Here is a 17,270-nt window from a genome sequence, read left to right as displayed (position 1 = left end):
CACTGACCCATGTATTTGGGCGTGTCACTTGTGGGGATCTTGAAACTGTGCCTGTTGAGTTGTTCAAGAGATATTGGCCCCTGAAATATGGGACTTCTCAACCAGGGCATCTCCCACATCTGTTTCTTGGCTCTTTGCTTCTGGGAAGCCAAAGATACTAGCTACTAGACAATTGCAGAGCCTGCTGCGGAGACTATTCCCATTAAAAGCGTTGTTTAATGCGCCCTGCTGGCAAGCTGGGTTCCTTCCTGATATCTTTCTGAGTAAACTGGTCTGTGATAGTTTGGTGAGTCTGAATGTTTAGCTGAACTTAAGAAAAAGACTCTCCCCTACCCCTTAGATGTTGCAAACCAGGTTTATTCAGATAAATCTATGATCCACTATTATTCTTTATGTTTTAGATAGAAAGTGAAATGTTGGATACTCAAGAAGAACGTGAGACTCGACTTTTCCCAGCAGTGGATGATAAGTGCCGTATTTTATGTCATGCCTTAACTGGTGATTTCCTCATCTATGGCACAGATGTACGTATTGTCTTCCTTAATATAGGACATGGGGGAATTTCTCATTTTTACCTTGTAATTTGTTTATTATATATGTGTTTATATACATCTATTATATAGATATCATATGTGCAGTTACAAACATTATATACTTATGTAGCGCACATAGGTGGTGTGATTTGCCAGTGTCAAGTGCTTTTGTAACTATAGCAATTTTGATGGCACAACGGCTTTGGAGCCTGGACAATCTGGGCTCAGATACTAGCTCTCTTACTTGCTGCTTCCTGCTTGACACCTCCCAGCCTCATTTTCCTTATCTAGATGCTTTAAGGATTTAATTTGATGACAAATGTAAAACACGTCATTCAGTGCCTACATTTAGTGGGCATTTAATTAAAATTACTTGAATATTGAGAATCCCACTTCAATTTTTTGTCTTTTGAACCACCAATACCCTGTACTCCTAAATATTACATTAGCCACATATACATAAAACTTAGTTTAGTAATAGCATCTTATATTTGTAAAAAGTTTTCAGAGTTTTTCAAAGCATATCATACCTCTTACCTTGCTTAGTCTCTAGAAGAATTCAGTGAAGTTGGTCTAAAAAAAAAAAAACATTGTTTTCCACATTAGAAAACAATTATTCACTGTTTCAAAGGTTCCATTATCTCATACTGTTTTTTAAACCGAGCATATTTTAAAACATGCTTATTGCCAGACGAGAGACTTTTTAAATTTAAGTTTGACCTAAAATAATGAGTCTTTGAGCTATATACACAAGTAGGGTAGGTTTCATGTATCAGGTAAAGTGGTAAATGATATGGTAAATAAGTAGTAAATATAGTCATAAATATATAAGCAGAAAAGTTTTAGAGATAAGGATACTGAAGATTGAGAAGTTAGTAAGTTTGTAGTAGAGGTGGACTTAACAAGCAAGATTTTCTGATGGAAAATCTACTCTTCCCACTGTGCCACACAGCATTGTGAAGTAAGAACTCAAAGTGTAGTAATCTGCCAATAACGTAGCATTTATCTCTATCTCAGTTTCTTTTTTTTATTGAGGTATAATTGACATATAACATTGTATTAGTTTCAGGTGTGCAGCATAATGATTCAGTCTTTGTACATATTGCAAAATGGTAACCCTCTAGTTAACATCCATCACCACACACAGTTACAAAATCTTTTTTTCCTATAAAATATCTCATTCTTGAGTGATTCTGAAAATATCGGGGTTTTTTAGCAGCTTTATTGAAGTGTAATTGTTATACAATAAACCACACTATTGAAAGTCTCTAATTTGATAAGTTTTGACATATGTATATCCTGTGAAAACACCATCAACTTAATCAAAATAGTGAACATATTCATCACCCCCAAAAGTTTTCTAATGACCCTTTATGATTCGGTCTTCCCATCCCTCCCCACTCAGTGCTTTCTGTCACTATAAATGAGTTTGTCTTTTCTAGAGTTGTATATACATGGAATCATATAGTAGGCACTCCTTTTGTCTGGCTCAGTATAGTTATTTTGAGATTCATCCATGTTGGTGTGTGTGTCAATAGTTCATTCCTTTTTCTTGCTGGGTAGTATTCCACAGTATGCATATATCATAATTTGCTTATCCATGAACCTATGGATGGACATTGGTGTTACTTCCAGTTTGGAATATTTACAAATAAAGCTGCTATAAACAAATTTGTGTTCAAGTCTTTGTATAGACATATGCTTTCTTTTCTCTTGGATAAATGCCTAGAAGTAGAATGATATGTCATATAGCAAGTGTATGTTTAACCTTTTAAGAAACTGACAGACTCTTTTCTAAATTAATTGGTTGTACCATTTTACATTCCCATCAACAGTGTATGAGTGCTCCAATTCCTCTACATCATCACTAACACTTGATATGATCGGTCTTTTACATTTTAGCCACTCTAATAAGTGTGTAGCAATACCTCATTATGATTTTAATTTGCATTTCATTACCGGACTAATGATGTAGAACATCTTTTCATATGCTTATTTGCTAGCTGTATATCTTTGGTGAAGTGTCCAAGTTTTTTGACCATTTCTTTTTTTTTTTTAATTTATTTTATTTATTTATTTTTGGCTGCATTGGGTCTTTGTTGCTGTGTGCGGGCTTTCTCTAGTTGCAGCAAGCAGGGGCTACTCTTCGTTGTGGTGCATGGGCTTCTCGTTGCAGAGCACAGGCTCTAGGCACGCAGGCTTCAGTCGTTGTTGCACATGGGCTCAGTAGTTGTGGTTTGCGGTCTCCAGAGCGCAGGCTCAGTAGTTGTGGCACACGGGCTTAGTTGCTCCGTGGCATGTGGGATCTTCTCAGACCAGGGCTTGAACCTGTGTGCCCTGCATTGTCAGGCGAATTCTTAACCACTGCGCCACCAGGGAAGCCCTTGACCATTTCTTAATTGGATTGTTTGTTTTCTTATTGAGCTTTGACGGTTCTTCACACATTTTGGATTCAAGTCCTTTATCGGATATGTGCTTCGCAAGTATTTTCCACGCAGTGCGTGAGTTGTCTTTTCAGTCTCTTAACACTGTCTTTCAAAGAGGAGAACTAAAAAATTTTTGACCAGGTCCAGTTTATCAATTAATTTTTTTATAGGTTTTGCTTTGGGTGTCATATCAAAGAAATTTTTGCCTAACCCAAGGTCACAAAGTTTTTCTCGTATGTTTTCTTCTAGAAGCTTTCAACTTTTATGTTTTACATTGAGGTCTGTGATCCATTTTGAGTTAATTTTTGTTTATGCTGTGAGATATGGATCAAAGTATTGTGGGGTTTTTTCCCTGCATATAGCTATTCGGTTGTTCCAGCAACATTTGTTGAAAACACTATTATTCTTCGAAACTATACTGTGTTTGTACTTTGTTGAGTCGATTTTGTACTTTTGTCAAAAATCAATTGTCCATAAATGCACAGATCTTTTTCTGGACTCTCTGTTTATTCTTTTGATCTGTTTATCTGTCTTTACATCAGTATCACACTGTTTTGATTACTGTAGCTTTATAATAAGTCTTGAAATCAGGTGGTGTTAGCCCTCTAACTTCTGTGTTTCCTTTTCAAAGTTGTTTTGGCTATTCTCAGTTTTTTGTATTCCCAGTTAAATTTTACAATAAGTTTGTCCAGTTTTACAAAAAGCCTGCTGGTATTTTTATTGGGATCATTGTTGAACTTACAGATCAATTGCCATCGTAACAATATTGAGTCTTCCCACCAAGGAACAAGATATATATCTTCATTTATTTAGATTTTCTTTAATTTCTCTTAGCAGTGTTTTGGAGTTTTCTGTGTACAGGTCTTTCACATCTTGTTTCAGATTTATACCTAAGTATTTCGTATTTTGGGTACTCCTATACATGGTATTGCTTTTTTATTTCGATTTCTGATTATTCATTTTTAGCAGATAGACATGCAACTGACTTTTGTATATTCATCTTGTATCCTGAAACCTAACTAAACTCACTAATTCTAGTAGCGTTTTTTTGGTAGATTCCATTGGATTTTCTATATAGATGATCATGTCATCTGCTAATAAAGATAGTTTTACTTCTTCCTTTTCAGTCTGCCTTCTATTCCAATATATTGTTGGATAGAAGCAATGAGAGTAGATGTCTTCATCTTGTTCTTGACCATTAAGTATGATGTTAGCTGTAGGTCTTTTACAGATTCCTGTTATCAGGTTGAAGAAGTTTTCTTCTATTCCTAGTTTACTAAGAATTTCTGTGGATGTTGGATTTTATCAAATGCTTTTTCTCCATCTATCGAAATGATCACATGGGTTTTCTTTTTTAGTTTGTTTATAATTTGTGGATTATATTAATTAATTTTCTAGTGTTAAGCCAACCCAGCATTCCTGGGATAACCCCCGCTTGATCATGATGTATTCTTCTTTTTATACATTGTTGAATTCATTTACTAAAGTTTTATTTCAAATCTTTATATCTACGTACATGAGGGACATTGGTCTGCTGTTTTCTTTTCCTATGATGCCTTTGTCTGATTTTAGTTTCAGGGTAATGATCATAGAATGAGTTAGTCATCTTCAATTTTCTGGAAGGGTTGATTAGAATTAGTGTTTTGTTTTGTTTTTTGTTTGTTTTTTGCTTAAATGTTTGAAAGAATGTGCCAGTGAAGCCTACTGGGTGATCAAGCAATTCCTAGCAGTAGTTGAGTAGTACCTGCTAGGTTGGCTTGCTGCACTTCCATAGATTCAGCTGGTAAGGAGGAAGCAGTCCCAATAGATGTATACAGCAAAGGCAAGATCATGTTATTAGAGCTCCCCACATCCTTAGTGCCACAGAATAATACCAAACCGAAGAGGTCAGATGCTCTTCTATGTACTCTGTGGTGGAGGACTCAACTCTGCTACAACTAAGCAGTTTATACTCTGTAGCTATACACTAAGGAAGATGAATTGGACAATCCAAGATGAATTGGACATCATTGGAACCAGGGAAGCAGCTGAGAAATTCCTCATGGAAGTCTCCCACAAGACAGAGAGGTGGATGAGAAATGACTCAGTGACAGATTTTCACAAGAGTGCCCATCTCACCATGTTCCTTGTAAGATAACAGAGGATTCTGCCAATACATGGGTCAGACTACAGTTGAGCCTTGACTCTGTGGCATTGCAAAGTAGCCAGGTGCCATGGTGGAGCTGTTTTCCTACGAAGCCTTCTAGGCCTGGAGTTTTTTTATGGGAAGGTTTTAAACTATAAATTTAATTCCTATAATCAATATAAAAATATTTGGGTTATCTGTTTTTTCCATGAGTGAGCTTTGGTAGTTTGTGTTTCTCAAGGAATTTGTCCATTTATCTAAATTATCAAATGTATAGGCATAAAATTATTCATAATATTCCTTATTATCCTTTTAAATATTTGTAGAATCTGTAGTAATATCACCTGTTTCTTTCCTGATTTGGGTAATTTGTGTCATTTTTCCTGATTGGTGTGCCTGGAGGTTTATCAGTTTTGTTTTATCAATCTTTTAGGAGAATACAACTTTTTTGTTTCATTGATTTTTCTCTGTTGTTTTCTGTTTCATTGATTTCTGCTCTGATCTTTATTTCCTTTCTCCTGCTTATTTTGGCTTTAATTTGTTCTTTTTCTAGTTTCTTAAGATGGAAGCTGAGTTCATTGAGTTGAGACAATTCTTTTCTAATATACTCCCTTAGTGCTAGACATTTTCCCCTAAGTACTATCTTAGCAACATCCCGCAAATTCTGATATGTTGTGTTTTATTTTTATTCAGTTCAAAATATTTTACAATTTCTCTTTTAATTTCTGCTCTGATTCATGGGTTATTTAGAAGTCCGGTGTTTAGTTTTCTAACAATCGAGATTTTACAGAGATCTTTCTGTTATTGGTTTCTGATTTAGTTCTGTTATGGTCAGTGAACATACTTTGTATGACTTGAATCCTTTTAAATTTGTGGGACTTAATTTATGGTACAGAGTGTGATCTATCTTGGTAAATGTTCCTGTGTATTTGGAAAGGATATACTGTTCTAGAATGTCAGATCAAGGTGGTTGATGATGTTCAAGACTTCTGCAACTTTATATATACTTGTTCTGTCAATTATTGAGAAAATGGTATTGAAAACTCAGATTACAATTGTGGATTTGTCTATTTCTCTTTGCAGTTCTGTCAATTTTTTTGTGTGTATTGAAGCTCTGTTATTAGGTACATAACCATTTAGGATGGTTATGTTCTCTTCATAAATTAGCCCCTTTATCATTTTGAAATGACCCTTTTTATCCCTGGCAATAGTCTTTGCTCTGGAATTGATTTTGCCTGATATTAATATAGCCATTCTAGTTTTTTAGAATGTTACCCTGGTATATATTTTTCCATTCTTTTATTTTTAACCATTTGTGTCTTTATATGTAAAATATTTTTCTTGTAGGCACCATATTAATTCTCACAATTTGACAAACTCTGCCTTTTAATTACAGTGTTTATTTTTTTATAAATTTATTTATTTATTTATTTTTGGCTGTGTTGGGTCTTTGCTGCACGTGGGCTTTCTCTAGCTGCAGCGAGTGGGGGCTATTCTTCGTTGCAGTGCACGGGCTCCTCATTGCGGTGGCTTCTCTTGTTGCAGAGCATGGGCTCTAGGTGTGCGGGCTTCAGTATTTGTTGCACATGGGCTCAGTAGTTGTAGCTCACGGGCCCTAGAACTCAGGCTCAGTAGTTGTGGCACATGGGCTTAGTTGCACCACGGCATGTGGGATCTTCCTGGACCAGGGCTTGAACCCATGTCCCCTGCATTGGCAGGTGGATCCTTAACCACTGCGCCACCAGGGAAGTCCAATTATGTTGTTTAGACTTTTGAATTTAATGAGATTATCTCTGTGTTTAGGTTCGATCTACCATCTCGCTATTTGTTTTCTATTTGTCCCATCTCTTCTTTGTTGCCTTTTTCCTCTTCTTTTGCCTTCTTTTGGATTGTGTATTTTTTACTATTCAATTTTATCTCATTCATTGACCTTATTAGCTACAACTCTTATTTTAGTGGTTGTTTTAGGTTTTGTAGTATACATCCTTAATTTATCACAGGCTACCTTCAAGTGACATTATACCTTGTAAGGTATAGAGAATAGTATAAGTTCATTTATTAGAATATTATGTGTCCCCTCCTACCTCTGCTGTTGCTGTCATACATTTTACTTTTGCAGGTGTCATAAACCCCATAATACACTGATATTAATTTTGTTTAAACAATTAAGAGATTTACATAATTAAAAATATCTTATATATTTCTCCATATAGTTACCATTTTTGGTGCCCTTCATTCTATTATGTGGATCCATAGTTCCAGCTGGTATCATTTTCCTTCCACTAAAGGACTTCCTTTATCACTGTTTGTAGTGCTGGTCTGCTGGTGATGAATTCTTTTGCTTTCGTGTCTGAAAACATCTTTATTTCACCTGCATTTTTGAAAACTATTTTTGCTAGATATAGAATTGTAGGTTGACAGTTTTTTCTTTCAGTACTTTAAAGATGTTGCTCCTCTGTCTTCTGGCCTGCATTATTTCTAATGAGAAATCGGTCATCTTTATCTTTGTTCCTCTGTGTGTAAGCTGTCTTTTTCCTCTGGCTTCTTTTAATACTTTATCACTGGTTTTGAGCAAGTTGATTGTGATCTGTCTTGATGTAAGTTTCTTCATATTTCTTGTGCTTGAGGTTGTTGAATCCAAGGGTTTATAGTTTTAATAAAATTTGGAATATTTTCAACCATTATTTCTTCAAATATTTTTTTCTCCCTCTGTTTGCATTCCAATTTCAGAAACTCCAATTATACATATATTAAACCACTTTAAATTATTCCGCAGTTGATGCTCTTTAAATTTTTTTATTCTTTTTTCTCAGTTTCATTTTGGATAATTTCTACTGCTGTATTTCAAGGTCACTAGCCTTTTTTTCTGTCATGTTTAATCTGCCAGTAGTTTCATCCATCATATTTTTCATTTCAGACATGGTAGCTCACCTGCAGAAGATATATTAGAGTCTGTTTTTGTATCTTCCATGTCTCCGGTTACCTTTTTAAACATATGCCATGCAGTGATATTAACTGTTGTAGTTACATTGTCTGCTAATTCTAATATCCGGGTCAGTTTTGATTGATCAGTTATTCTCCTTAATATGGGTTATGTTTTCCTACTTCTTTGCACTCATGGTACTTTTACCTTTTGGGGTGCTGGATGTTTTTGTATTCCTAAAAATACTCTTCAGCTCTGTTCTGGGATGCAGTTAATTTGCTTGGAAACAGTTTGACCCTTTTGAGTCTGATTTTGTGATTTGTTAGGTAGATGTGAAACACTGCTTAGTCTAGAGCTGATTACTTCCCACTTTTGAGGCGAGATCTTCCTGAATACTCTAACAATATCCCATGAATTATGTTTTCCAATCTGGCTATTGGGAACAGTCACTCTTCCCAGTCCTGTGTGAGTGCCAGTCACTGTTCACGCTCATCCTTTTGGATGGTTCTTTTTCCTGGCTTCAGCAGTTTTCTCATATTTATGCAGTGATTAGTTCTCTGCTGAAGACTCAAGGTAGACCCTCTGAAGATCTCCAAGTTTCTCTCTCAGTGCAGCTTTCTCCTCTCTGGTACTATACCCTACAAAGTCTAGCCGCCTCCTTCCCTGCCCCCACTGGGTTCTCAGCTCTATCTCCTCACCTCAGGGAATCACGCTCCACCTGCATTTTCCCTCCCTTTGCCATGGCTTGAAAACTCTCTCAAGGCGAAAGCTGGAGCATTCACAGGACTTACCTTGTTTGTTTCCCATCACTCAGAGATCACTGTCCTTTGTTGCCTTATTCCAATATCTTAAAAACTGTTTTTTCATGTATTTTGTCTGTTATTTTTGGTCATTTTGGGTGGGAAAGTTAAATCACGTCTGTTATTCCATCTTGGCCTGAATAGAAATCTAAGATATTATTATGTGTTTTTATTTCAATTAAACTTTTTATTTTGAGATCATCATAGATTCACATGAAGTTGTAAGAAACAATACAGAGAGATCTTAATAAACCCTTTTCCTAGTTTCCCCCAATGGTAATATTACATTGCATATCACAACCAGGGTATTGACATTAATAGTCAAGATACAGAACAATTCTGTCACTACAAGGATCCTTCATGTTGCTGTTTTATCTCCACATCCACTTTCCTCCTGCCCCCACCTCATCCTTAATCCCTGGTAACAAATAATATGGCTTTTCTGGTGTATTCCAGTGATCTATGTGTCTTTCCCTCCACCAATACTACAGAACCTTGATGGCTGTAGCTATAAAAAAAAGTCTTGAAATTTAATATACTAATTTTCCCACTATATTTTTTCAAAACTGTTTTAGCTATTGTAGTTCCTTTGCCGGTCCATATAAATTTTAGAATAATCTTGTCTGCGTCTACAAAAAAATCTTGTTGAGATTTTTGTTGGAATTATATTAAACTTATATATAAGTTCAGGAGAAGTAACATGTTTACTATGACACCAGTCCATGAATACAGTACACCTCTCCATTTATTCAAATGTTCTTTAATTCTTTCATTAGTGTTTTTTAGTTTTCAACGCACAAATCCTATGCATGCTTTGTTGAATTTACACCTAAGTATTTAATTTTTTTGAGTGATTGTAAATGATATATTTTTAAATTTTGATGTCTACATGTTCTTTGCTAACATATAGAACTACAATTGATTGTATCTGGTGGGTTTTGGTTTATTTTTTATTTTAAACTTAATTTTCTAATTTATCTATTAATTAATAGCAAAAATATTTAAAGTAACATGACTTGAAAGTCACTCTTAAACAATAAGGGTATTTCTTGCAAGTGGAAAATCTGAAAAATCAATTAAGCTTTAATATCACTAAGAATGTTAGAATTAATAGACTGTTTAATCACATGTGCGTTTTCATTTTACTTATTTTCTTGGGTCTGTACTTGGCTCATATAGTAAATATTATTCTTAAATTCTTCCTTGATCAAAAATACGACATTTTTTTTCTTTAAGTTAAGAAATATGTTTAACATAAATGCTGAAAGTCTGTATCTTCTTGACAACCTTTTATTTCTATGACTGTATTTTTTTAGACTGGTGTCATTCAGTATTTCTACATTGAAGATTGGCAATTTGTTAATGATTATCGACATCCTGTCAGTGTGAAAAAGATTTTTCCCGACCCAAATGGGACCAGATTAGTTTTCATTGATGAAAAAAGCGATGGATATGTCTACTGTCCAGTAAGTCAAGAAAAGTTTTCAAATGCTTGTCTTTAAAAAATGCAACATATGAGAAAAAAGTGGTTTTAAAATATATTCCATATATAAGATCATTTTCTCTTAAACCTTGCCAAGGATTGTAGTACTTTGTTATCATGTTTGTGATATCATGTTTGTGATCCGTTTTCATGACTATTTACATCAAGAAAAGTTTTTCCATTATTTTGCCATTTTTCAGTGTTAAAGATCTTCAGAGAGATTTTTTAGTGGAAAGAATAGTTGTTATATTCTGCACCATTTTTAACCTTATTTACTGCACAGTATTACAGCGCATCTTCAGGTACATGAGTTTTCTCTCTAGAAATGCAGTAGCTTCAGAGGGCAGGGACTGTTCTCTGTCCTTTTTGTCCACCTTTTTGTCCTCAGTTGATTTCCCTCTTCCCTTAAAGATCCTGAACATAAAGGAAAGGTATTTTTGTATTAGGTGATTGAAAACAGATGAACCCATTTTTAGACTTACTCTTACTTTTAAACATCCTTAACTTTTTTGAGAATAGATTTAGATAAAGGAGATGTTGTGTTTTTACATTATCTACTATACTTGAATTTTTCATTTATTTTTGATATCCAGTTAATGATTTGTATGTTGCTGGTCACAGTTCACACAGCCTACAGCTGCTCTTGGACCCACCCTTAATAACTGTTCCCTAGGCATCTGTGCTTCACCACAGCGAAGACATGATTCAATGAAGACAACTCTCCCCTCACAATACACTCTCCTAGATATAAAGACTTTCTTCCTTCCATTTCTGTCTCTCTCTTCCTCTCCTCCCTTCCTTTCTTTATCTTCCCTTCATTTTTTTCTTTCTCTTTTCTTTCTTTGACAAATGTAACAGGTTTCCATGTGTGTCTGAATTATTTATGCCAAATTCCTAATATTCTAGTTCTTATTCAACCCATTTCTCAATCACAAAACAAATGAGGAAAAATGACCTAAATAAAAAGATGACCTTGCGTTCCCTCTACTTAATAAGGAAATTCAATCTGTAGAGATTTCCTTTCTGGAACAGGGTATACGGAGTTAAGCTGCCTTGCTTCCTATGTGGGTTCACCCCAGGTGGAGTCTGCTGTTTAGACAGGGTGCACAAGAGGGTAGCAGGGTGCAGCGGGGCATCTGACAGGACTGAGAGTGAGAAGTGGGGTCTGACGGCTCGGAGAAGGGCCAGGGGTAAGACCTGTCCCGAACAAGTTGATGCTTTTTTCTTTCTCCTTTTACAGTTCTCCTTTCCTTGATAATTTCTGTCAAAGAGGCTAATGTGACCTCCTTCCTGGGGTTGGGATGAGGTTTCAATGAGCTGATTTTTCCAAACATATTATCAGGCATAAGGTAGCTATTTAGCAGGGGTTAGTTAAAGCTCTGCCCTCTTTACCTCTTTATCACAATTTAAAACCCTCACATTCCAGAATTTTGTCACCTGTTGCTGCTCATCCCCAATCCCTTTTCCAAGTCTAACCTGAAACTCAGCTAAGTTAAAAACAAAAACCCTGGTGAAACAAATCCGCACAAAAGAATGACTCCACGAGGGCATAGCCCCTCCCTAACCCAACATGGGGTTGGGTGTGAACTTCTTTCCAAGTTAGGGTCTCACTGGTAGGTTAGAGTTTTAGGTTGTTGGATAAGATATCCGAGGGGCGTGTGGTACCCACAGGAGCAGTCCCTCTTTTATTTTTTTTTTTATTTTTATTTTTTTTGCGGTATGCGGGCCTTTCACTGTTGTGGCCTCTCCAGTTGCAGAGCACAGTCATCCAGACGCGCAGGCTCAGCGGCCATGGCTCTCGGGCCCAGCCGCTCCGCGGCATATGGGATCTTCCCAGACCGGGGCACGAACCCGCATCCCCTGGGTCGGCAGGCGGAATCCCAACCACTGCGCCACCAGGGAAGCCCGCAGTCCCTCTTTTAAATAATACCCAGTCTTGCCTAGGAGTAAGGCCAGCCTGGCAGGGAAGGGAAAGGAGAGCTTGTGGTGCAGAGCCTCCCCACACCTCAGACACAAGAGGAAGCTATGCTAAGGCCCTTGGACTCTTGACCAGAGTGCTGTGCTGTTTTTGTTTGTTTTTTTTTTAACACTCACCCTGTCATAGTGTGCTACTATTGCAGCTTACTTTTTCATCCAACTTCAAAGTGAGAAAAACATTGCTTCTGTGATGTACATATATGAAAGTATATAATAATTCAAACCACAACTATTCCTCTTTAAAATTCCCATATATACTCGCAATTTCTCTTCATGTGTACATTTATTCAACCTCTTTTCCCTCACTGTGTGGATGGCAAGGAAGTGACTCCTGTCATACATTAGAGTTGGGAGAGATGGCTTTTTTCTTACATGTGCCCTAATGAAAACCTTGCGCCCCATCACTCCCTATATACCCATAAAGGCTGACTTGTGATATACTGTAGGAAGTTCATAAACAGAGGCAGTAGAGTATAGTAGTTTAGTGCATGGGCAGACAAACCTGGATTTGAGATTAGTAATAATGACAACTAATATTTCCATGCTGAGTATGCTGTACATATATCAGGGATTTCTTGTAATCCTTAAAGCAGCCCCAGAGATCAATACTCCTATCTTACCATTTTACAGGTGGAGAAATTAAGGCATAGAAAAGGTAAGTCACTTGTCCAAGGTCACACAGTCAGCACATGGTATCAGTGGTGTGAGACTAGGCCAGCTTCCTCCAGGGCTCTCACTTTGATTGGATTCCCAGTTTCCGCATCTATAAAATGAAAATGGTTCCAGTACCTACTTTGTAGATTGTATAAAAATTAAATGGGATAATGCACATAAAGCTTTCAGTACAGCATCTGCCACATAGTAAGCATTTAACAAATGGTTACCCCCTTTAAAACATTTCTACCATCTAGCACTGGTGTGCTCATCCTTACAAACTGAGAGTCAGTATGACATAGTGGCTAGAAGCATAGACTGTGGAGCCAGACTGCCTGGTTCAAATCCTGACCCTTCAGCATATTAGCTGTGTGACTTTGGGCAGATTTCTGTGTGTCTGTTTCTTCATCTGCAAAATGGGCATAATAGAATCTGTCTTATAGAGTAAGAGATTAGAATTCAATATATTAAATTATAAACTATTAAATTATATATATACTTACATATCTTAAAGTAATTCTATATATTAAATTCAGTAAGTATAATTTACAAAAAGTAATTTATAAGGTAAATTAAGTAAATATAAGTACAATAAGTATAATTAAATATAAGTACACTTCTTGGTAAGCAACACTATCCAATAGAAATGTAATTTGAACTACATACATAATTTTAAATTTTCTACTAGTCACATTTTTTAAAACAGGTGAAATTAATTTTAATAAGATTTTTAATTTAACCCAATATTATCATTTCAGTATGTAATCAACATAAAAATTATTAATGAGATGTTTACACTCTTTTTTTCATACTAACTCCTTGAGATCTGGTGGGTAGTTTACACTTACCCACATCCCAATTTGGACTAGACACATTTCAGTGCTTAAGAGCCACATGTGGATATTAAATAGTGGCCGTACTGTATTGTATGGCTGTATAATATTAGTTATTATTATCTATAGGAATTTTATATTTCATTCTTATTTTGAGAGGAAGATAGATTAGAGAGGAGGCAGGTGTTTCTTAGCTTCACATTGAGGATATATATAAGCCTATCTGCCTGAGGAATATGTGGAATCGGAATATGTGGACTGATTTTTTTTTTAATAGCTTATATTACTGTAACTATAGTTTATGTTTGTTGGAATTGCGCTGTAGAGAAGTTTTTGAAATAAAACATACCGAGTGTAATTTATTTAAATCTCAAATCATATACAAATTAATTTGTTTCTTCTCTAGTTGGAGCATTTCTGTACCCAGTACTATTGAAAATTTTCTAAGCACAAATGTGTTCATAGTTTAAATTTCCATCATCTTGAACAACTTCAACTTTTTTTCTTAACCTGAAGTTTTGTGTCCAGACTTGTAGTTTTTCCTGCAAATTCACCAAATTTTAGATAAAATCCTTGATTTTCCATATAACTACAGGTTTTTTTCAAACCAGACCTCTAGGAACGGGAAAAGAAACTTTTCTTCCTTTATCTTGGGATGTTGCTGAGTTGAATGTGGGTTGGTAAGCTTTGCCAGCTAAGGCTGTAGACAGGCTCCTTCCTACCAAGGCAAATGATAGTGGTTTAAGTGCAGACCTGGGGCAAATCTGTAAATCCTTATTTTGTAGGTTAATGATGCTACCTATGAGATTCCAGATTTTTCACCAACCATTAAAGGTGTTCTTTGGGAAAACTGGCCAATGGATAAAGGTGTGTTTATTGCCTACGATGATGATAAGGTGTACACTTATGTCTTTCACAAGGACACTATACAAGGTACTTAATCACTTTTTTTGTACATTTACTGAGAAATACATTTCCATTGCAGTGAAATTAAAACATGCCTTTCTGATGTGTGTGCTGAGTATTAGCTTTCAGCATTAAGATGTCTGTTTTATAATATAGGATCCAAGGTCGTTTTGGCTGGTGGCACCAAAGTTCCCTTCTGTCATAAACCTTTGCTGTTATATAACGGAGAGTTGACCTGCCAGACACAGAGTGGAAAAATAAACAACATCTACCTTAGCACCCACAGCTTGCTCCACAGTTTAAAAGATGTGGAGCTTAATGATCTGAGGCAGATGCTGACGCAGACTTTAATGCTAAAGAGGTATGGTTTTAAATACTTCTCGTGGGGCCTCTCATTTGCTTTTGTGATTTTAAAGGTCAACTTCTATTAAAATAGTTAGAGGTAATAGTATTTACCTCATTTACTTCACAGGATTATTGTGAGGCTCAGATAAGATGATGGATATGAGAATGTATATAAATTCTAAGGGAAGTACTTTTGTACAACACTATCAGTGCTTTATTCCAAGAAAAGCCCTTCAGAACTAAAAGGTTTCCCATCACCCAAATAGCACAGTTATTGTGAAATTCTAATAAACGTAATTATTTCAACACTTAATTTCATCGTAACAAAGTTTGATTTTACCTTACTTAAGATTTCCTTTTCCTGCTTTTTCCTCTCACCTCTTAGGGCCACTGTGAATTTCTTTGTGGTTCTGATTCTTCTCACCATCTCTTAAATGTTGCTCTTCCTCAGGGTCCCTTGAGCTCCTTTCTTCTCTTCTCACTCTAATTATTCTTCCAGAGTGAATCTCCTCAAAGATGGTTTCAGTACCATCTATACGAGGCTGACTCCAAAATGTGCATCCTTGACTTAAAACTCTGTTTACCACTGCCTCCCAGTCATAGGTAGTTGGGAGTCCATGCGTTCCTCAAAGTTGCCTCATCATCTTCCCCAGCCTCCCCCGCTGCCCTAATCACATTGTACACATGCCCTACCACCCACCCACACACGCACACACACACACCCTCACACACACACCCTCTCACACACAAACACCCTCACACACACACACCTTCACACACACATGCTCACACACACACACCCTCACACACACCTTCACACACACACGCTCACACACACACCCTCACACACACCCTCTCACATACACCCTCACATGCTCACACACACACCCTCACACGTACTCACACATCCTCACACACACACCCTCACACACACACCCTCACACACACACACCCCTCACACACCCCCTCACATGCACACCCTCACACACCCTCACACACACACAGCTTCACACACACGTTCACACTCACACCCTCACGCACACACATACCCTCACACACACACACACCCTCACACACACACACAGACACACACCCCACACACACATACACCAGGTCCTTTTGTCCTCTGCTATTCCCCCACCTTAACTCAGGCCCTCACGTGGAGTAGTGTATAGCGGAACCACTCCTGACTGCTCTCTCTTATGGTAGCCTCATTACAATCTAATCTATTCTTTACACACTTTGGAAGATGTGAATCTGATCCTGTCATTTCCCTGGTGAAGATCTTCCAGTGACTTCCTGTTTTCTTTAGGAAGAAACCCCTGCTTCTCGGGGACCTCAGCATGACATGCTAGGTTCATGATGATTTAATACTAGCCTCATCTGTCCCCACTCCTCCACTCCTCTCTGTGCACTGACTGCTTGGATTCAGTATTTTTCATGATTTCTTGCCTTGGCACGAGCCGCTTTTTCATCCTGGGCTGCCCCTCCCTGTCTCTGTAGATAGTAACTCTTCATTCTTCACCATACAATGGAGCGCTCTCCTCCTCCAGGAAGCCTTCCCAGAAGCCCCGACCACTGACAGTCTAGGTCAGGGCCTTTCCGATGTGTTGCCTCAGAGCCAGGATCCAGTGTGCAGAGTGGTTTAGCACATGTTATCTCTTACCACTGTGTGACCTGGGCTGGATTTTTAAGGCCTCTAAGCCTCACTTTCCTCAGCTCTAAAGGAGAAATAATAATAATACATAGTGGATAGGGTCGTTAGGGTGATCCAGCGAGAGAATTTACACAAAGCACTTAGCACAAAGATTCACATATTGTAGGCACTCCGGTACCTTTGTCATACTGTGTCATAGTCATCTGTTTTCTTACCTGACTCTTCCACCTTCCCCAAGTATGACTGCCTAAAGGACAGTGATCTGCATTTGAGCCTTACGTCTTGGTTCCTGGCACATAATGGTGCTCAGTGAATGTGTGTTGGATGGAAAAATGCATCAGTGAATAGAGGGGGAGGCGTAACATATTCATCAACGTAGGGGTTCCACAAAAAGTCTCACTGGCATTTATGGTTAAGTTTTATACCAGAAGTCAGCAAGCTTTTTCTGTTATGGTCCAGATGGTAAGTATTTCAGGCGTTAAGGGCCATAGGGTCTGTCACACCTACTCAGGCCAGCTGTTGCAGTGCAAGCACAGCCAAGACAGTCCGTAAAGAGCGGGCGGGTGAGTGTCTGTGTTCCACTCACACTTTATTCTCCAAAACAGGCA

The 17,270-nt window shown here is 37.3% G+C and overlaps 1 protein-coding gene across 1 annotated transcript in view; it reads left to right on the top strand.

Annotated features, from left to right (window-relative positions):
* Positions 1-17,270, top strand: part of WDR19 (WD repeat domain 19) — an 83,931-nt gene that overhangs the window by 26,733 nt on the left and 39,928 nt on the right. The window contains exons 14-17 of the mRNA XM_082652988.1: positions 402-524; positions 10,124-10,273; positions 14,540-14,687; positions 14,817-15,021. Of these exons, the coding sequence (XP_082509114.1) occupies positions 402-524; positions 10,124-10,273; positions 14,540-14,687; positions 14,817-15,021 (626 nt within the window). The remainder of the gene's footprint in view (positions 1-401; positions 525-10,123; positions 10,274-14,539; positions 14,688-14,816; positions 15,022-17,270) is intronic.

This window comes from Grampus griseus (genome assembly GCF_964374135.1).
Source record: "Grampus griseus genome assembly, chromosome: 4".
NCBI classification, from domain to species: Eukaryota; Metazoa; Chordata; class Mammalia; order Artiodactyla; family Delphinidae; genus Grampus; species Grampus griseus.
This window is presented reverse-complemented; position numbering and strand designations above follow the sequence as displayed.